The sequence below is a fragment of the Cygnus atratus genome, chromosome 7 (genome assembly GCF_013377495.2).
Source record: "Cygnus atratus isolate AKBS03 ecotype Queensland, Australia chromosome 7, CAtr_DNAZoo_HiC_assembly, whole genome shotgun sequence".
Taxonomy (NCBI): Eukaryota; Metazoa; Chordata; class Aves; order Anseriformes; family Anatidae; genus Cygnus; species Cygnus atratus.
This window is the reverse complement of record NC_066368.1, coordinates 35,252,414-35,268,673: the sequence shown is the minus strand read 5'-3', so window position 1 is coordinate 35,268,673 and position 16,260 is coordinate 35,252,414. Positions and strand designations below refer to the sequence as shown.

General features: G+C 37.5%; 1 protein-coding gene across 20 annotated transcripts in view; it reads right to left on the bottom strand.

The window, feature by feature from the left end:
• Positions 1–16,260, bottom strand: part of KCNMA1 (potassium calcium-activated channel subfamily M alpha 1) — a 475,606-nt gene that overhangs the window by 248,540 nt on the left and 210,806 nt on the right. For all 20 annotated transcript variants that reach the window (XM_050712039.1, XM_050712038.1, XM_050712034.1 and 17 more), the window contains one exon: positions 7,533–7,594. In XM_050712039.1, the coding sequence (XP_050567996.1) occupies positions 7,533–7,594 (62 nt within the window). The remainder of the gene's footprint in view (positions 1–7,532; positions 7,595–16,260) is intronic.

The following is a 16,260-nucleotide window of genomic DNA, read 5'->3' as shown; positions in this document are numbered from 1 at the left end:
AAAAAAAAAATTGACATAGAAAAACAAAATTAGTTCTACTAGTAAAACATTCCAAGAAAATGTAGTTGCTTTGCTAATAATTTCTCTTTGTGCAGTCGTTGAGTAAATTCCTAAGAATATTTATTTCTAATGCATGCTTCCTAATCTTTTCCTATACAATGACAAAAGGTGCAATGTGAATCCTAGAAAACCTGACTTCTCATCTTGCATTGTTTTTGGCAAGTGATTTCTAGCATAGCGTCTCTGATAGCTTCTTTTCCAGATAATACTGTTATTAAGCAAGTAGGTAACAAAGACTTGCTTCACTCTAAATAATAAAAACTAGCCAAAAAATAACTGCAAGACACCCCAGGAGACACTGAAGCTCAAGGATGGAATGACAACACCTTCTAAAACTCATCTACATATAGAACCTAACACAAGAATACAACTGGTGTGTCATTAAGAGTGCATTTTTAGGCAGCCAAATATATATGCATCTACTTTTTTTTATATATACCTAATAAAAACTATACTGAAGAATGGATAATGATGCACTAAACAGAATGTCAGCAGTTAAGCAGCAGACACGACAAAGTAACTTTAAAATTAAACGTTTTCTTTTTCCGTATAAAATTATTTGATTAATGTTTGAAATAAACTTTGTGACTCACTGTCAAAGAACACTACCTCAATAAACCACTTCCCTGAAGAGAGCCCTAAAGACAGTTCATCCAGTCAATTAAAACTGTGTTTTACATAACATTCTTACATACTCTTCCGGAGGGCTGACTTTGAGCTGTTCAGGACACTGGTTGGCAGAGTCCCTTGGGAGGAGGTTCTGAAGGGCAAAGGAGTCCAGGAAGGCTGGGCACCCTTCAAGAAGGAAATCTTAATGGCTCAGGAGCGGTCTGTTCCCACATGCCCAAAGACGAGCCGGCGCGGAACTAGACCAGCCTGGCTGAACAGAGAGTTGTGGCTCGAGCTTAGGAGAAAAAGGAGGGTTTATAATCTTTGGAAAAGAGGGCGGGCTACTCAAGAGGACTATAAGGATGTTGCGAGGCTGTGCAGGGACAAAATTAGAAAGGCCAAAGCTCATCTGGAGCTCAATCTGGCTACTGCCGTTAAAGATAACAATAAACGTTTTTACAAATACATCAACACAAAAAGGAGGACTAAGGAGAATCTCCATCCTTTACTGGATGTGGGGGGAAACTTAGTTACAAAAGATGAGGAAAAAGCTGAGGTACTCAATGCCTTCTTTGCCTCAGTCTTTAGCGGCAATACCGGTTGTTCTCTGGATACCCAGTACCCTGAGCTGGTGGAAGGGGATGGGGAGCAGGATGTGGCCCTCACTATCCACGAGGAAATGGTTGGCAACCTGCTACAGCACTTGGATGTACGCAAGTCGATGGGGCTGGATGGGATCCACCCGAGGGTACTGAGAGAACTGGCGGAGGAGCTGGCCAAGCCGCTTTCCATCATTTATTGGCAGTCCTGGCTATCAGGAGAGGTCCCAGTCGACTGGCGGCTAGCAAATGTGACGCCCATCTACAAGAAGGGCCGGAGGGTAGACCCGGGGAACTATAGGCCTGTTAGTTTGACATCAGTGCCAGGGAAGCTCATGGAGCAGATTATCTTGAATGTCGTCACGCGGCACTTGCAGGGCAACCAGGCGATCAGGCCCAGTCAGCATGGGTTTATGAAAGGCAGGTCCTGCTTGACAAACCTGATCTCCTTCTATGACCAAGTGACACGCTTGGTGGATGAGGGGAAGGCTGTGGATGTGATCTACCTTGACTTCAGCAAGGCTTTTGACACTGTTTCCCACAACATTCTCCTCAAGAAACTGGCTGCTCGGGGCTTGGACTGGCGTACGCTTTGTTGGGTTAAAAACTGGCTGGATGGCCGGGCCCAAAGAGTTGTGGTGAATGGAGCCAAATCCAGTTGGAGGCTGGTTACTAGTGGTGTCCCCCAGGGCTCAGTGCTGGGGCCAGTCCTCTTTAATATCTTTATCGATGACCTGGATGAGGGGATTGAGTGCACCCTCAGTAAGTTTGCAGATGACACCAAGTTAGGTGCGTGTGTCAATCTGCTCGAGGGAAGGAAGGCTCTGCAGGAGGATCTGGATAGGCTGGACCAATGGGCTGAGGCCAACTTTATGAGGTTCAACAAGGCCAAGTGCTGGGTCCTGCACCTGGGGCGCAACAACCCCGAGCAGCGCTACAGGCTGGGAGATGAGTGGTTGGAAAGCTGCCTGGCCGAGAAGGACTTGGGAATACTGGTTGATAGGCAGCTGAATATGAGCCAGCAGTGTGCTCAGGTGGCCAAGAAGGCCAACAGCATCCTGGCTTGCATAAGAAACAGTGTGGCCAGCAGGGCTAGGGAAGTGATTGTCCCCCTGTACTCGGCTCTGGTGAGGCCGCACCTCGAGTACGGTGTTCAGGTTTGGGCCCCTCGCTACAAGAAGGACATGGAGGTGCTCGAGAGAGTCCAGAGAAGGGCAACGAAGCTGGTGAGGGGTCTGAAGAACAAGCCTGGAGTTGTTCTTGTTTAGCCTGGAGAAGAGGAGGCTCAGGGGAGACCTCATCACTCTCTATAGTTACCTTAAAGGAGGCTGTAGAGAGGTGGGGGTTGGTCTATTCTCCCACATGCCTGGTGGCAGGACGAGGGGGAATGGGCTAAAGTTGCGCCAGGGGAGGTTTAGGTTGGATATTAGGAAGAACTTCTTTACTGAAAGGGTTGTTAGGCATTGGAATGGACTGCCCAGGGAAGTCACCATCCCTGGAGGTCTTTAAAAGACGTTTAGATGTAGCCCTTAGTGATATGGTTTAGTGGAGGTCTTGTTAGTGTTAGGACAGAGGTTGGACTAGGTGATCTTGGAGGTCTCTTCCAACCTAGATGATTCTGTGATTCTGTGATACTCTTCAAGGATTAATTCTTAAGCAATACAATCCCAAATATGTCAAGCTCGCTCAATCCCACAGAGCACAGAATGACCAGCATCAATCAAACCTGAATTTGTGGTGACTAAAAGTACATATTTTCATTCTCTTTCTTGTCAAACAATTGATGAAAAGGGTTCAGAGATGAAGATATGTAAGATGTTTTGACAGTTTTGAAACTTGGTAAATTTTAAGGAAAGTCTAGAATAGATAAATTTGTGGAAAGCACAAAATTCATATACAAAAAAAAATTGTTTTAAAATTAAGCTGTGATAAGGGCATTTTCCTTACAGTGTAGTTAAGACAAGTATGGTAGTTTTACATTTGGACAGTATTCAGGTTCCCTGGATATCTGACCTACACAAATGGGATTTTACACAATCAATATGCAAAAGGAGCAAGTACTTCCAAAACCTTCTAAGATATACAAAGAAAAGTAGAACAAAAAATTAGAGTGTTTTTTTTCTTCCCGTGTTTAAAAAGAAATAAAGCTGTCTTATTAAGAGGAGCAGCAGTTAAGAACAAGCTCAGGGCTCAGCATGATCCTATATGCTTGTGTGTACATTTGTGTACATCTTCATATTCACAATGGCTCTGTTATTCTTAGATCCAGCTGTTTTACACTCATTACCAGATGGTACTTTTATGTACAATTCTAATTAAGTATAATATGTGGGACAGTACTGGAAAAAAAAAACAGCTATTTAGTAATGACTACACTAATTCCTTTGAAAATACAAACAACTCCTAAAAATAATAAACCGAAAAACTCCAGTGAGTAGAACAAAGCAAGTTGTGAGACTTAGGTTTTCACCTTGCCATTGTTTGGTTCTATTTCTGCATGATTCCAGTTTTTCAGGAAGGAATTCCAATAAACGAGGTAGACTTCAAGAGACAGTGCCAGCAATAGCTTGTCATTAGAAGGCAAGCTTTTTTGCAGAAGTATTGAATTTCTGTGCCTGAAAAGCACAGCTCATATCTATGGTTGCATACAACATTGCCTTGCATCCCAGAAGAGAAAACAGAATCAGAGAAAAGGATATTCACATCACAGTTTCCTTACTACCACCATTGCAAGAAAGAGAAAACGGGGAGCCCTGAGTTACCAGTTCAGGAGAAAATTGAGAAGTTTTTTGCAAGTGCTTTTACTGACAATGCCTAAAGATGGTAATAGCAAGCAAATGTTATTTTCTACTCTATTCAAGTCACTAGTGCAATATGAAATGCAGAGGTCAGGATGACAAACGAAAATAGGCAATTCACCTTCACCGTTGATGTCAACAAAACTCAGAGAAGTACTTCCAAGTACATTTATTAAAATATATTTTAAAAACAGAAAAACAGAACTGGACACAGGAAGAAAGTTTTGAAAACTACATATAAAAAGGCATGGAAAATGAAAAAGTATTGGCAGACATCAGGCTCTCTGCTCTACAGGAGCACAGTCAACAGACTCTAGAGAACCATCTAAAGAGTGTACAACAAGTCAGATTTTCTTCTTTAAAATGAAGAAAATGAAACAATGAATTCCATTGTTTTCTTACCTTGAAGAATTAAATCACGAAAAGTTTTAAAGGAAACATGAACTGGGAAAGAACCATTATTAGGATATATGATGCTATTATGTACTAAAGTAGATCACTTTCTTAATCAAAACTCTCCTGAGTAACTGCTTATGACTTTTTCTTTGAACGGTCTTTTATTCAAACTAAAAATGAAAGACAGACATTAAAGTGAACCAATCTCTAAAATAAAAATGTAACGTTTCGGTTGTTACCCCAAAAATAAAATAATTTTGTGGATGATATCGACAATATATCTTTGGCAAAATTTTCATGTTTAACTATTCCTGGTATTGAAAAATGCCATTGTCCAATGAAGCAGTTTTTTATGAATGTAATGCTATAAATAAAGGAATGAAGGAGGCTAGTATTTAGTAATAGGTGAAACATTTCCTACTGGGATGTGACTGGATTTAATTGGTAGGAATGCTAAAATAGTCATTTCTCTGCTAAATGATTTTCCACCTTAATGACTATAATCTTCCATTAGTTGCTAGCATGCAAAAATGTTCTATATATAACTTGTGGTACTAAGAGACAATGACTGAAGCTGGCAGCACGTAAGAAGTAAAGGCATTGAATTTACACTCCTTTCAGCTGTGATGGCATTTGTTTTACCTGCAGTCACCTTCCCTACACCATGACTGTAGCAGAGGGAACAATTGGTAGTATCTTCAATATTGGCCTTACAGAATTCCTCAGTGCCTTTCACTAGAATTAATCATGAGAAGTCCTTGACTGACAAAACTCAGTGGGGTCTCCATTCTCTCCTTCCCTCAACGACCAAGAAAGTGGTGGTAAAAGCTGTGCCCATTTTCTTGAGGCCTGTTGTGTATGAAGTCATGTAGGATTCCTTCAAGTACATAGCTGTCCATTGTGTCTACAAAACTACTGGTAGATTAGGATGAATAAATCCAGCTTTTTGTTCTGGACAAATGCTTACTTTTCAACTCTGTATTGAAGACATGATTTTTGTCACTCTAGGTGTTAGATCAGATGACAGCTAAGTGTCCATGGCACATATAGCTATAGAATGCATCATGAAGAAAAATCACACAATGGTATATATCACTGTCCAGTGTGCAAACTAGACCCTGTTTGTCTCTACATGCCAAGACAGTTTCCACTTGTCCAGCTGTTTTATCATGGTCTTCCTCTCAAACCACCTTCATCCCTTCACCATTTCCTGTTTGACCAGATCCTAAAAGGAATTACTTAATCATACACTTAGGACCTTAAATAGACCAATATATAACCACCACATTTCATTCTACATTGCTGCAGTGGAAGTCTGGTAAGCTGTTAATACGAAATGAAGCAAAATTTTTCACTTCAGGGAAATATCTGGGGAGCTTCTAACCCGATTTAAACAACTAATGAACATTAAAAAAAAAAAAAAAGTGTGTGGGAAGAAAGCAAGGTAAGAGAAGAGGAGGAAAAACAACAGGAAAAGTCTCTAAGTGTAATATATTAACTTGAGGTCTCTGAATTTAAACTGCAGTTGGGAGTTAAACATTGGCTGAAAGCTGACAGAAATGTACGGTTAAAATATTTTTTTATCCCCACTGAAAAAGCAGCTAATAAGCTAGTAGCAGTACATGGTTTAGGTAGCCCACAGAAAGCTTAAGCACCCCAGAAGCATCTCCTATTTTGTCAGATTTGCTGTCCTTGAGGAAGAAAATTAAACAAAGGTTTCTAGAGTACAGTGCCTGAAAGTCGTTATATAAACAATCACTATCACAACAGACAATTGTTCTGAGAAATAAGTATCTGGTTTTTTGGTCTGAAATTGAAATGAGTGGAAGCAGATCTTATTCTGTTTGACGCCTTTGACTTGGACATGTTGAGCACCAAGAAGTTTTACCATTGTGCTTGAAAAAGATCTTCAGAAAAGCACCACCTTACGTGCTTCAGTGGTGACATATTAAAGGAATAGGTTGCTAAAATTGAGAACACTATTTAAGGAGGAAGAAGCATAGACCTTGAGTTTTCTCACCACTTCATTCATCTCCACAAAGAAAATCTCTGCCTTAATTTACTTGGCACATCTAGACTACAAAGGTATGACTTGACTCAGACAACATATTGCTGACATTCATATATTCAAGACCGCCTTTTGCTGCTGCTACCACCTGCCTAGATATCAGTAAGTACAAACAGCAGACGTGAAACATCTGATTTTCTGGGTCATGTAGGGTTTGTATCACATTGCCCCACTGCTACTACCGACAGCTAGGCAGGCTCACATGAGCCTGATTTGTAGCTCACATGAGCTACTGATTTGCTTCTTCCACCAGTGCCAGCATCCAGCTTAACATGAAAACAAAGGTGGACTATGAATGGGACTAAAGGAAGGATATTCCTAGTTATGCTGTTTTGTACCAAATCATCACACACCTTAATAGGTTAGGATTAAACTTTCTGTTGCCTGGCCAAAACACAGTACTCTATGATAATGTTGGTGTGTGACAACATAATTTAAAAAATATTGAGATGTTTTGCAGAGTTTAATGGCCTACCTTATCTTGGGAGATATCTATCAAATGCAGGAGCTGGAAATCTGAATAGATATGTGAGATATAATGCTCATACTGTCTACTTCATTCAGAATTTTTTGTTGTTTTCAGAAGTGTTCCTGTCAGTCTCCTGAAACACTTTTTTTTGTTTTTTCCTCCTGCAAACTAAGTTTTTGGCAGATATTCTTCCTCTTTGGTGGATATCTATTATCCTGGTCTTGATTTTGAAAGATTTTACATATGCCCAATAAAGAAAAAACAATTTTGCAACAGTATGTATAAACTCAACACACAGAGGTACTGTTTTTCTGCCTATGCTTCCTACAGATCCAATGGCATCGCATTCAATCCAGTTAATATTGGATATTTTTCCCATCTTTGAGTTATTTGGTAGACCATGCACCATTATAAAGTTCTTCACACTCAGGCAATGAAATCAAACACAGAGTTGAAGTAGATTAATGGAACAATTCAAAGATGTGTAATTGCATTAGGAGAGAAGAGAAAGGAAAATGTTCTAGAATACTCACTTTGATGAATCTATGAAGTATATTACAAGAGCACCAATACTAAGAGCGAAGACTAAGACAACCTACAAAAGAAAAGTAGGAGTGATTATTAACAGTGTTAAAGTGAAACATTTATTCTTCTACACACAATAAAAATCATAAAATAGTATTATTTTTATTTCATCTGTCATTTGCTTTATTAAGGTTGTTACTCCTTGAATTTCAAACAGTATATATTATCACAGAATGCTTTCTTGCATTGAAAAAGAGCCACAAACACATCGAATCTCAGAGCAGGGCAATCCAGTAGACAATTAGGTCTTAAATCCTAACCTCTGCTAACCTAGAATCTTAAATTTCGAATGGCCAGCAATCCCATTGTATGCCATTAAAGTTGCAGTATACGTTTAAAAGAACTGTCCTTCAGGACTACAGTAAAAAGCATCTGCTCATTGGTAGGTAAACCAAGAGCAATGATAGATTATGATGAATTTCCATTTATAAACATGCTTTTGAAATCCACAGGTTATGTATAAGGCTGTGTAAAAATATGTATTTACTTCGCTCTCTTGTACACTAAAACACCAGTTAACTTCCAAACACATCAAAAAATAATAGTTTGATGCAGCTTGTATACAAAGGATACACATCCAGGGCAATTTTCCCCCCTTTAAATCTGTTGAATTTTTTGAACAAATGTATTTTGTTAGGTATGACATCTAGCCCTTATTAGCTGTGTAGAAATTCCTTTTCTGCCTACTACATCAGAAGCTGGACTAATCACATCTGTCTGTCTCTAACTTTTTTTTTTTTTTATTTTCCCCCAAACATAAAGTCTATTTGTCTATTCTACTGGCTCTAGCACTTTGGGAACATTTAGTTTCACATCCTACCCAAAGTGGGTCTGCATCTACACAGGACAGCATAACTGAAATTTCTGCGTTCTAATTTTGTCTTGAAAAATCATGAACTACACAATAGTTTCTGTACCCATTGTAACTTAGATGTCTGATATGGTAATGACAGGCTTATTCTCTTGAACAATGCCATCCTCTGGGTAATTTGGAATTTTAAAACATGGATCCAATAAGCTATTTTTTGTATGATAGAATATGATTTTATTGGAAGAAATCAGAAAAAAAATACTGTCTGCTACAGTGAAGATACAAAACAGAAGAAAAATTGTGTCTCCTGCAACTCTTATCTGATCTACTGGCCTACAGAATCAAAACAGAATGTTCTTGAGTCTTCTGACAGGTACTTCTCAAGTAGCTGCTTAGAAGTAACATCCCTTAAAATAAACCCAGAGCATTGGTAGTTCAAGACCAGATAGACCAGAGTACTACTAAGGGGACATGCAGCTCCTCACAGTCCCAGTTAAAATACAACTTCTTAGGTCAGAAATGGCTAAAAACCACATCATGTAAACAACCATATTTGTGAAATAAACTAGCAATGTCAGTCTAGTTCTGACTAAACAGATTTATTCATTTGTATGAATATCACTTGCTTTCTGTGCAGATCTTTCTTTTTTGCTAAGTAATCACAACATAGTATTCTATGTTTTGAGATTATTTTTCACCTGGATTCCAGAGAAAAGTATTTTTATTTTCATTTTAGAGATGAAAAGATTTAAACAACATATTTTTGAAAGAGCGAGACACTTTCAAAAATAGAGAAATTCTTAATAAATGTAAGTTAAAACACCTTTTTCTGAAGCTGTCATAATAGGAAAGAAGCTGACTTACTCTTCTCATTCTTTCAAGTTCTGCAAAGTACAAAAGTAAAGATGGATTTTGATTTTCTTGTTCACTTGTCTTAGGTCACAATATTCAGTCACTGCCTCCTAGCCAAAGGATACCTCTGTAATGAAACCAGCATAACTGTATACCAGTCTTGCATTTTCATCATATCCAGTCTCTAAATAATCATCACTGTGGTGCTTAAATCAAGTTAAATAAATCCTGAGTAAGATCTTCCAAGATGCTTAAAGAATTTAAATGTTCTATGAGAATTCATATAACTTCCATTAAAATGCAAATATCTAAATTTTGTAAGACACTTGATTCCCATGCTATTCCAGTGAGATATGACAAAACAACTACACTGTTCCCCTGTTGTAGTATATACCTGACTTTAAGTCAAGTCTTGTTTCCTCTTCTACTACCCCAACGCACATAACTAGCATTACTATTCATAATGTCCCCAAAAATCACAGAAAGGGAATTAGAAGAAAATGGAATCTTAAACTCCATTATTAACCTGCCAGCAGAGAAACACACTTTTCATTTGCTTAAGTGACAGAGTTATCGAGCTCAACACAAACATGCTAAGTGTGAGGAAAAAGAAGGGCCTGAATCAATCGTTTTAAAGGTATATTAAAATAAAAATAAAATTAATACCCTTCCATGATAAATAAATCAATTTGATAGAGTCTCAAATGCAAGGTTTATTTAGCTGTATTCCCACCTAAAAACGCTGAATGTAACCTGGTTATTTAGATCCAGGGAGACAGTTTTTGAGTTTAGGTCTAAATTCAGATTTGAGTCCTTGCAAGATTTTCCATGGGAGCCAACATCTATTTTTGAGAACTTATTATGTTTGAAGAGAGGTATAAACCTAGACAGATTGATAACCCAAACCAACAGAAACTAGAAACTAAGGAAGTAAAATAGCATATATGTATGTGAATTACTGCCATGTTAACTAGGCCATGGGGAGAAGCTTGCTGGCTCTGTTTATTATTCCAGTGCATTTGGCACAGCACTGCAATTGCTACACATCTATTATAGCTTCTCTCTGGAAGGAAAGAATCTTTTAATTTATAATAAATTACTGTTTGTTTAAGATTGAGAAATGCGAAATCATATGCTAGCAGCTACACTGACTACGCATTTAGCATTGAGTTAAAAATAAATATCAGTCTGATTAAAAGAAAGGGAGAATAAACATGGAATAGTAGCTACATATCCTTATTTTTTTCATTAAAAATAAAATTAAGGAAAATCCAGACAGAGTTCAACAAAAGTATACACTGCCTTTTCGAAGCAGAACCCAGACAAACTCCAGAAAAAAAAATCCACTTAAAGAAAACTGTAAAAACATTTTGCTCTCTCCAATTCTGGTAAGATGCCCCAGAAGATCTTTGACTATTCTTTTGAGATACTTCATGCATCCACACTAAGAACAGTCACAGGAAATAAAAGGGGAAAAAGGGGGGGGGGGGAATGACATTTTATAAAAATAGAGTAACATGGCAAAGCTGCAGGGATAGTATAGGCATTGAGCAAATACTATTAGGATGAAGCCATGATAACCCCAAAGGGGCTCAGCACACCTTCCAGGGCCAGACCTATGTAACAGAAGGATAATAATGATAATCCAAGGGGTGGCACTGTTTCTTCTACAACTTCATTGAACTCGTGTCCTGGCATTACTGAAGAAGCATGGAAAAATGGAAAGGCTGTTCACATTAGAAAGAAGAGTTATAATTATTACATACACAGTAATGAGTAGTGTAAAGATTCTAGAGTAGAAACATTTTTTCCACATCAACCCTGCAATGAATGCATCAAAAACATCATATCGCAAATCCGGACTTCTTATGTACTCTTATACAGCAGTCTATGTTCCTTTAAATTACTAATGAAGTGTTAATACCAGAGATGTTCTCCCTGAATTACATTTTGATGTGTATATCCACACGTAGCACTTCAGTCGAATACCAATCCCACTAAAGCTATGAATTCATCTTGAAGGAAATATTATTTGCATACACAGAATTTAGAAACACCTATCTGACATCAAAAAAAAGCCAGAAATATCAACAGTTTTCAAGTTATTTGTTGCACTAGCTAAATCCTAGCTTTATTAGTTACAATCTCACTGCATATGTTTCCTCCAGGTTGTATATGGAATCAAGTAAAATACTTCAAACAGCACTGTTCGCTTCTCCCTTTCCTTCTCCCTGCCAATTCTTCCTATATATAGCAAATGTGCTATAGGTCTAAACATTACTGATAGACGTGTCTCTGATAAAGACTTATACAAAGTAAACCATACAATAATTAGAATTGGCTTCTTTCTCCATGTTCCCATACTCTGTACTCCTCTGTTCTTTTTTCTTTCTAACGGTTTCTATGAACTATTCCTATGAATAAACTTTCTGGTATTCTGAATACTAAATTAAAACACAACATATCTATTTACATACACACACACATCTATACGCACACATAGATAAAGTAGATGAAATATTTCCCTTGCTTTCCAACTCAAGATCATACATTACACTATTGGCATTCTAGATTGAGAACATCAAAAGAACATCTTTTAAGTAAATGCATATCAATGGTAAATGTACCAGCACAGAGGTTTCTGGGGTGGAGGGGGAACATTATATGTTGAACTTGATGTCTTTGAAGAACTTAAGACATATATTTTGTGCTTCTTGCTATGCATTTGTTTCAAGATAGGTTATTTCAGTATCTCAGAGGCAGGATGAGATCCCCCATATATGCTATGCAGTAGGCAGGCAGCAGAAGTCATTCAACCATCTACTTGGAGGGTGCCTGAGGGCAAACTTGTCAATCTCTGCCCATAAAGAGTCATGTTTACTATTTCCCTGACTCCTGAAATACAGCCCTTTTCTCTTTCATGTCATCAGTAGAAAACTTGTAGTGTGATAGCACGTATTTCATCTTCTTTGAATTTTATTTTTTTCCCTAAGATGACTGAACTGGATTTGTCTTGGAGCTAATGAATGGAAATATCTCATATGACATCCATTACCTTTTATTTAACACTAGCTTTACAGAGGCCCTAGAGAGTATATGGTCCTCATTATATTGGGGAGGGGAGGGGGGGTATTTGTGAAAAAATAAAATATTTTATGCTTTGTATTTTGTTATCTTATGACAATCTATTGTGCACTGCTCTTCAGAAATCTGTGTCTGAAGCTCTTACCATGCTAAGATTAAGTTTTTGACCACTAGGCCAACTTTACTGTTTATAATATATTAAATTGTTCTATTAACATTTATACTTTGAATTACTTAAGGAGAATACAAACCATAACATATGACCACAAAGCTACATCCTGGTTAACTCAAGGATCCACTAATTTTGTAATTCTAAAGTTTTCATCAGTAGCATTCCAATAGCCTGAGGTTTTGGCCTCATTTGAAAGAAAAATTACACACTTGAAATATCAAAATAAACTTCCTTTGACCAGAAGAATGGAAAGCAATTGTATTTCTTTTATAAACACATAGAATTTATTTGTCTGGATTTATTAGGAATGGAAACCTACATTTCTAAGGACACACCAGCTACAAGTTATATTTCAGAAGGAAGAATTACTTAATCTTTGTTTGGCAATCCAATGTTAATTTGCAGACTCTAGGATGTGCACCAGCATCTTTACAATTCATGTAGTACAACAAAAGTAAGACTTGAGCAAGACTAGACCACAAAAGAGCCAAAATGCCTTGCTTAAATTGATGTCTCATTAACTGATACCCTATATGTAAACAACAAAATCCAGAAAGCATTCCATGTAGGCAAAATGGTAAGAAATTATGCATTGCAGCTGATATCAACAGCCGAGCAATTAGTACCTCTGAGGTTACTATAAATACAGATGAAGAAAGAGCTGTTTACTATAATAAGAAAGACTTTCCAAAAATCAGTGTTCTCCACTCATTTTTGGTAGCACTTCATTAAGATTTATTATTATTATTCCCTGTGGATATATCGCAGTGAACTAAAGCAGCTGCATGATGTTAAATTTATACAATTCACAGAATCACAGAATGTTAGGGATTGGAAGGGACCTTGAAAGATCATAAGAAAGATCATGTAGTCCAATCCCCCTGCTGGAGCAGGAACACCTAACACTCTCGACCTACTAACCACACCCCTTCTGATTCACCAGGATGCCATTGGCCTTCTTGGCCACAAGGGCACAGTGCTGGCGCATGGTCATCTGGCTGTCCACCAGGACCCCCAGGTCCCTCTCCCACTCACTGCTTTCCAGCAAGGCAGTCCCCAATTTATAGTGGTGTCTGTAATTCACATTAGTTCATCCAACAAAATGGTCTTCAGAACTTCATGACTTGTCAAGACAAATAAAATGTAATATGCATTTTTATAACAATTAGTAGAGAATTTCTGTTAGAGATGTTCTCGGCTATACCCTGATAAACAGGAGTAGAGACAGGAGTGAGTATATCTGAGATCCATGAGTAGGACAGTACCATGCTCTGGGTAGAGCTTCACACTGAGTTTTCTCTGGGTTTAAACACATTGCCTGTGTCCAGCTTTTCTGCCTCCACTTCTCTACCTGGTCCCTCCCAGGCCAATGCATAAATAAGTGAGATGAGGAAGGCAAAAGTATAAAATATTAGGAATATTACTTTCCACCATCTACTCTGTGAGGATATGAATTCCTAGGGGCTCTTGGGAAGTCATTCTACCAAATTAAGGTTCACAAGGTCATATTCTTATTGACGAAATGCTCTCTTAATATCTAATTAATATCTTCCAGAACAACTGCATACAATGTCAGCTTCTCTTTAAAGAGAAATATCTAACCACATGTCAGCCATCACAAGCCACCTTACAACAGCAAATCACAAACAAGTGAAGCATGAAGCGGGGGAATTAGATGAGAAACCTAGTGATAAAATAATAAAGAGAGAAAAATAAGATTTCATCTTGTTCCTTCAACCAATAAATAATAAATACAAAGTTCAAACAAGACTTCTAAGAAACTAGGAAGTTTCTTGTCATTTACCTGTTATTCACAGGTATAGGGAACAGATTTTGCAGCTAATATACTCCCTGTAAAAGAGCCATGCTTGGTGGGACATAGCAGAATGAAGAACCAGCAGTGATATATATACATGAGTACAGCCCAAGAGCAAATTCTACAGTCAGCATCTGCTGCTGATGACAAGAAACATGTTAACCGCTATGAATCTTAATGCATGTGTTCACTGGATAGTGTGCTAGCTAGTACATCTGCCTTGGTGACTTATTGATCCTGCCCTTTTGCATGCAGAAGAGGCAGGCAGCGGAGTTAAACAAAACATTTCTACTATTTCTTCCACACTTTGAATGTCAGATAGGATTTAGAACCTAATTCTGGAAGGAACTAGGCACCTCCAAGCTAAACAGTGAACAAACTCACCTTTTAGGGAAGTCAGAAAATACTCAAAAGCACCTAAGTCTTCAGAGCCAGTATTTACCAGCCCTTAGTTTTCAGTTTGATGCAATTAAAGCACTAAATCCAAACATTGTAATTTGATGGCCACATTATAATCTTCTCAGAAACCCCAAGACTTGCAAATATTTGCATGCAAATTCTTTCCTTTCAATTACACTGTCTGCTTTATTATACAATAAATTTCACTACAAAGCTAATTAGCTATGAAATTCTACAGTAAATAAACTAGTCACCAACATGCAGTAAAACAAGTACTAAAAACTTCATCAGCTTTATGAGAACTGCTGTATAAATTTTGCCCTTGTAAAGCAAAGTTCAAATAGGCTTTCTATTTACCAAGAAAACTCAAAGTTTATACAAAAGTGGAAGGGGACTACCTTTATGAACCAATAGGCAAAGTCTCTGTGAATTTATCTAGGCAAATTAATAGCAAGGATTTTATTTTAAAAATAAGACTGAAACAGCAATAAACAGGTTAGCATAAGCTCTGGCTGACAATCACAAGCAATCAGAAAAATTGGTTATTAGCCCTAGTTTGGCTTCTTACTTGGTGTATGAACTACAGCATGTTACTTTACCTCTCCAGGCTTCTGATTCTCCCTCTTGTTTTCATTTGGCATGGACACTGAATGCAACTGCTTTTTTTTCATTACAGGTGTTTGCAATGAATCTAACACAGCTGAGACCTCTACTGCAGTTATAGTAATAATAAAAGGCCTGACTAGGATACAGTATGTGAAACTATTAGCGCTATCTAAGACAGCAAAGGGACTTTATTTATTCAAGGGTTTTGTTTAAACAGAAGGCCTTTAACATCTCTTTCTAAGCTAAATTTCTTGTTTAACTTTCTGGTATTAAAATTTAGTTCCATTAAGCCAGTACACAGTGTAGTAGGATTTTAACTTATTACTGACACTAAAATTACATTGGAAATCTCTTTTAAAATATAGTTCTAATTTAATTAATCTGTTTTTATAGACTTTTGTAGTAGTTACAATAAATAAGAAATTTAGAAACTTTAGAAATTTTCAAAAACTCCTGTGAGAGAAAATAAACAGCAGATACAGAAGTTTAAAAAAAATAATAAATTCAGATATATTGAACTTGTACATCAGAACAGTAAATTAAATATTATCTGAATGGGTCAGGTAAGATGCACAGCAAAGGCCTGAATCACTCCAAGCTTGTTTAACTACTCATACCTGCAGTAAATAATTAAGATGACAGGTCATTAGGAGTCAGATAGGTAACATCTCTGGGCCGAAGAAAGAAAAAAAAACAGCAAATTCAGCCTGTTTGCCATGAGCTGGTTTTTGTTCTCTCTCCAACAAAAGATACAACTTACATACACTTTAGCAGACTACTGCTTTGAGCAGACTGCTTGAAATTAAGTCTTTCCTATTAAAGGGATGCTGTTGGATCAGAATTAAAGAATCATTAAATTAAACATCAGACCCAGAAACATGAAAAATCAAAGCAGGAAATGAACCAAAGTAAAAGACTATCTTAATACGCTTTTAT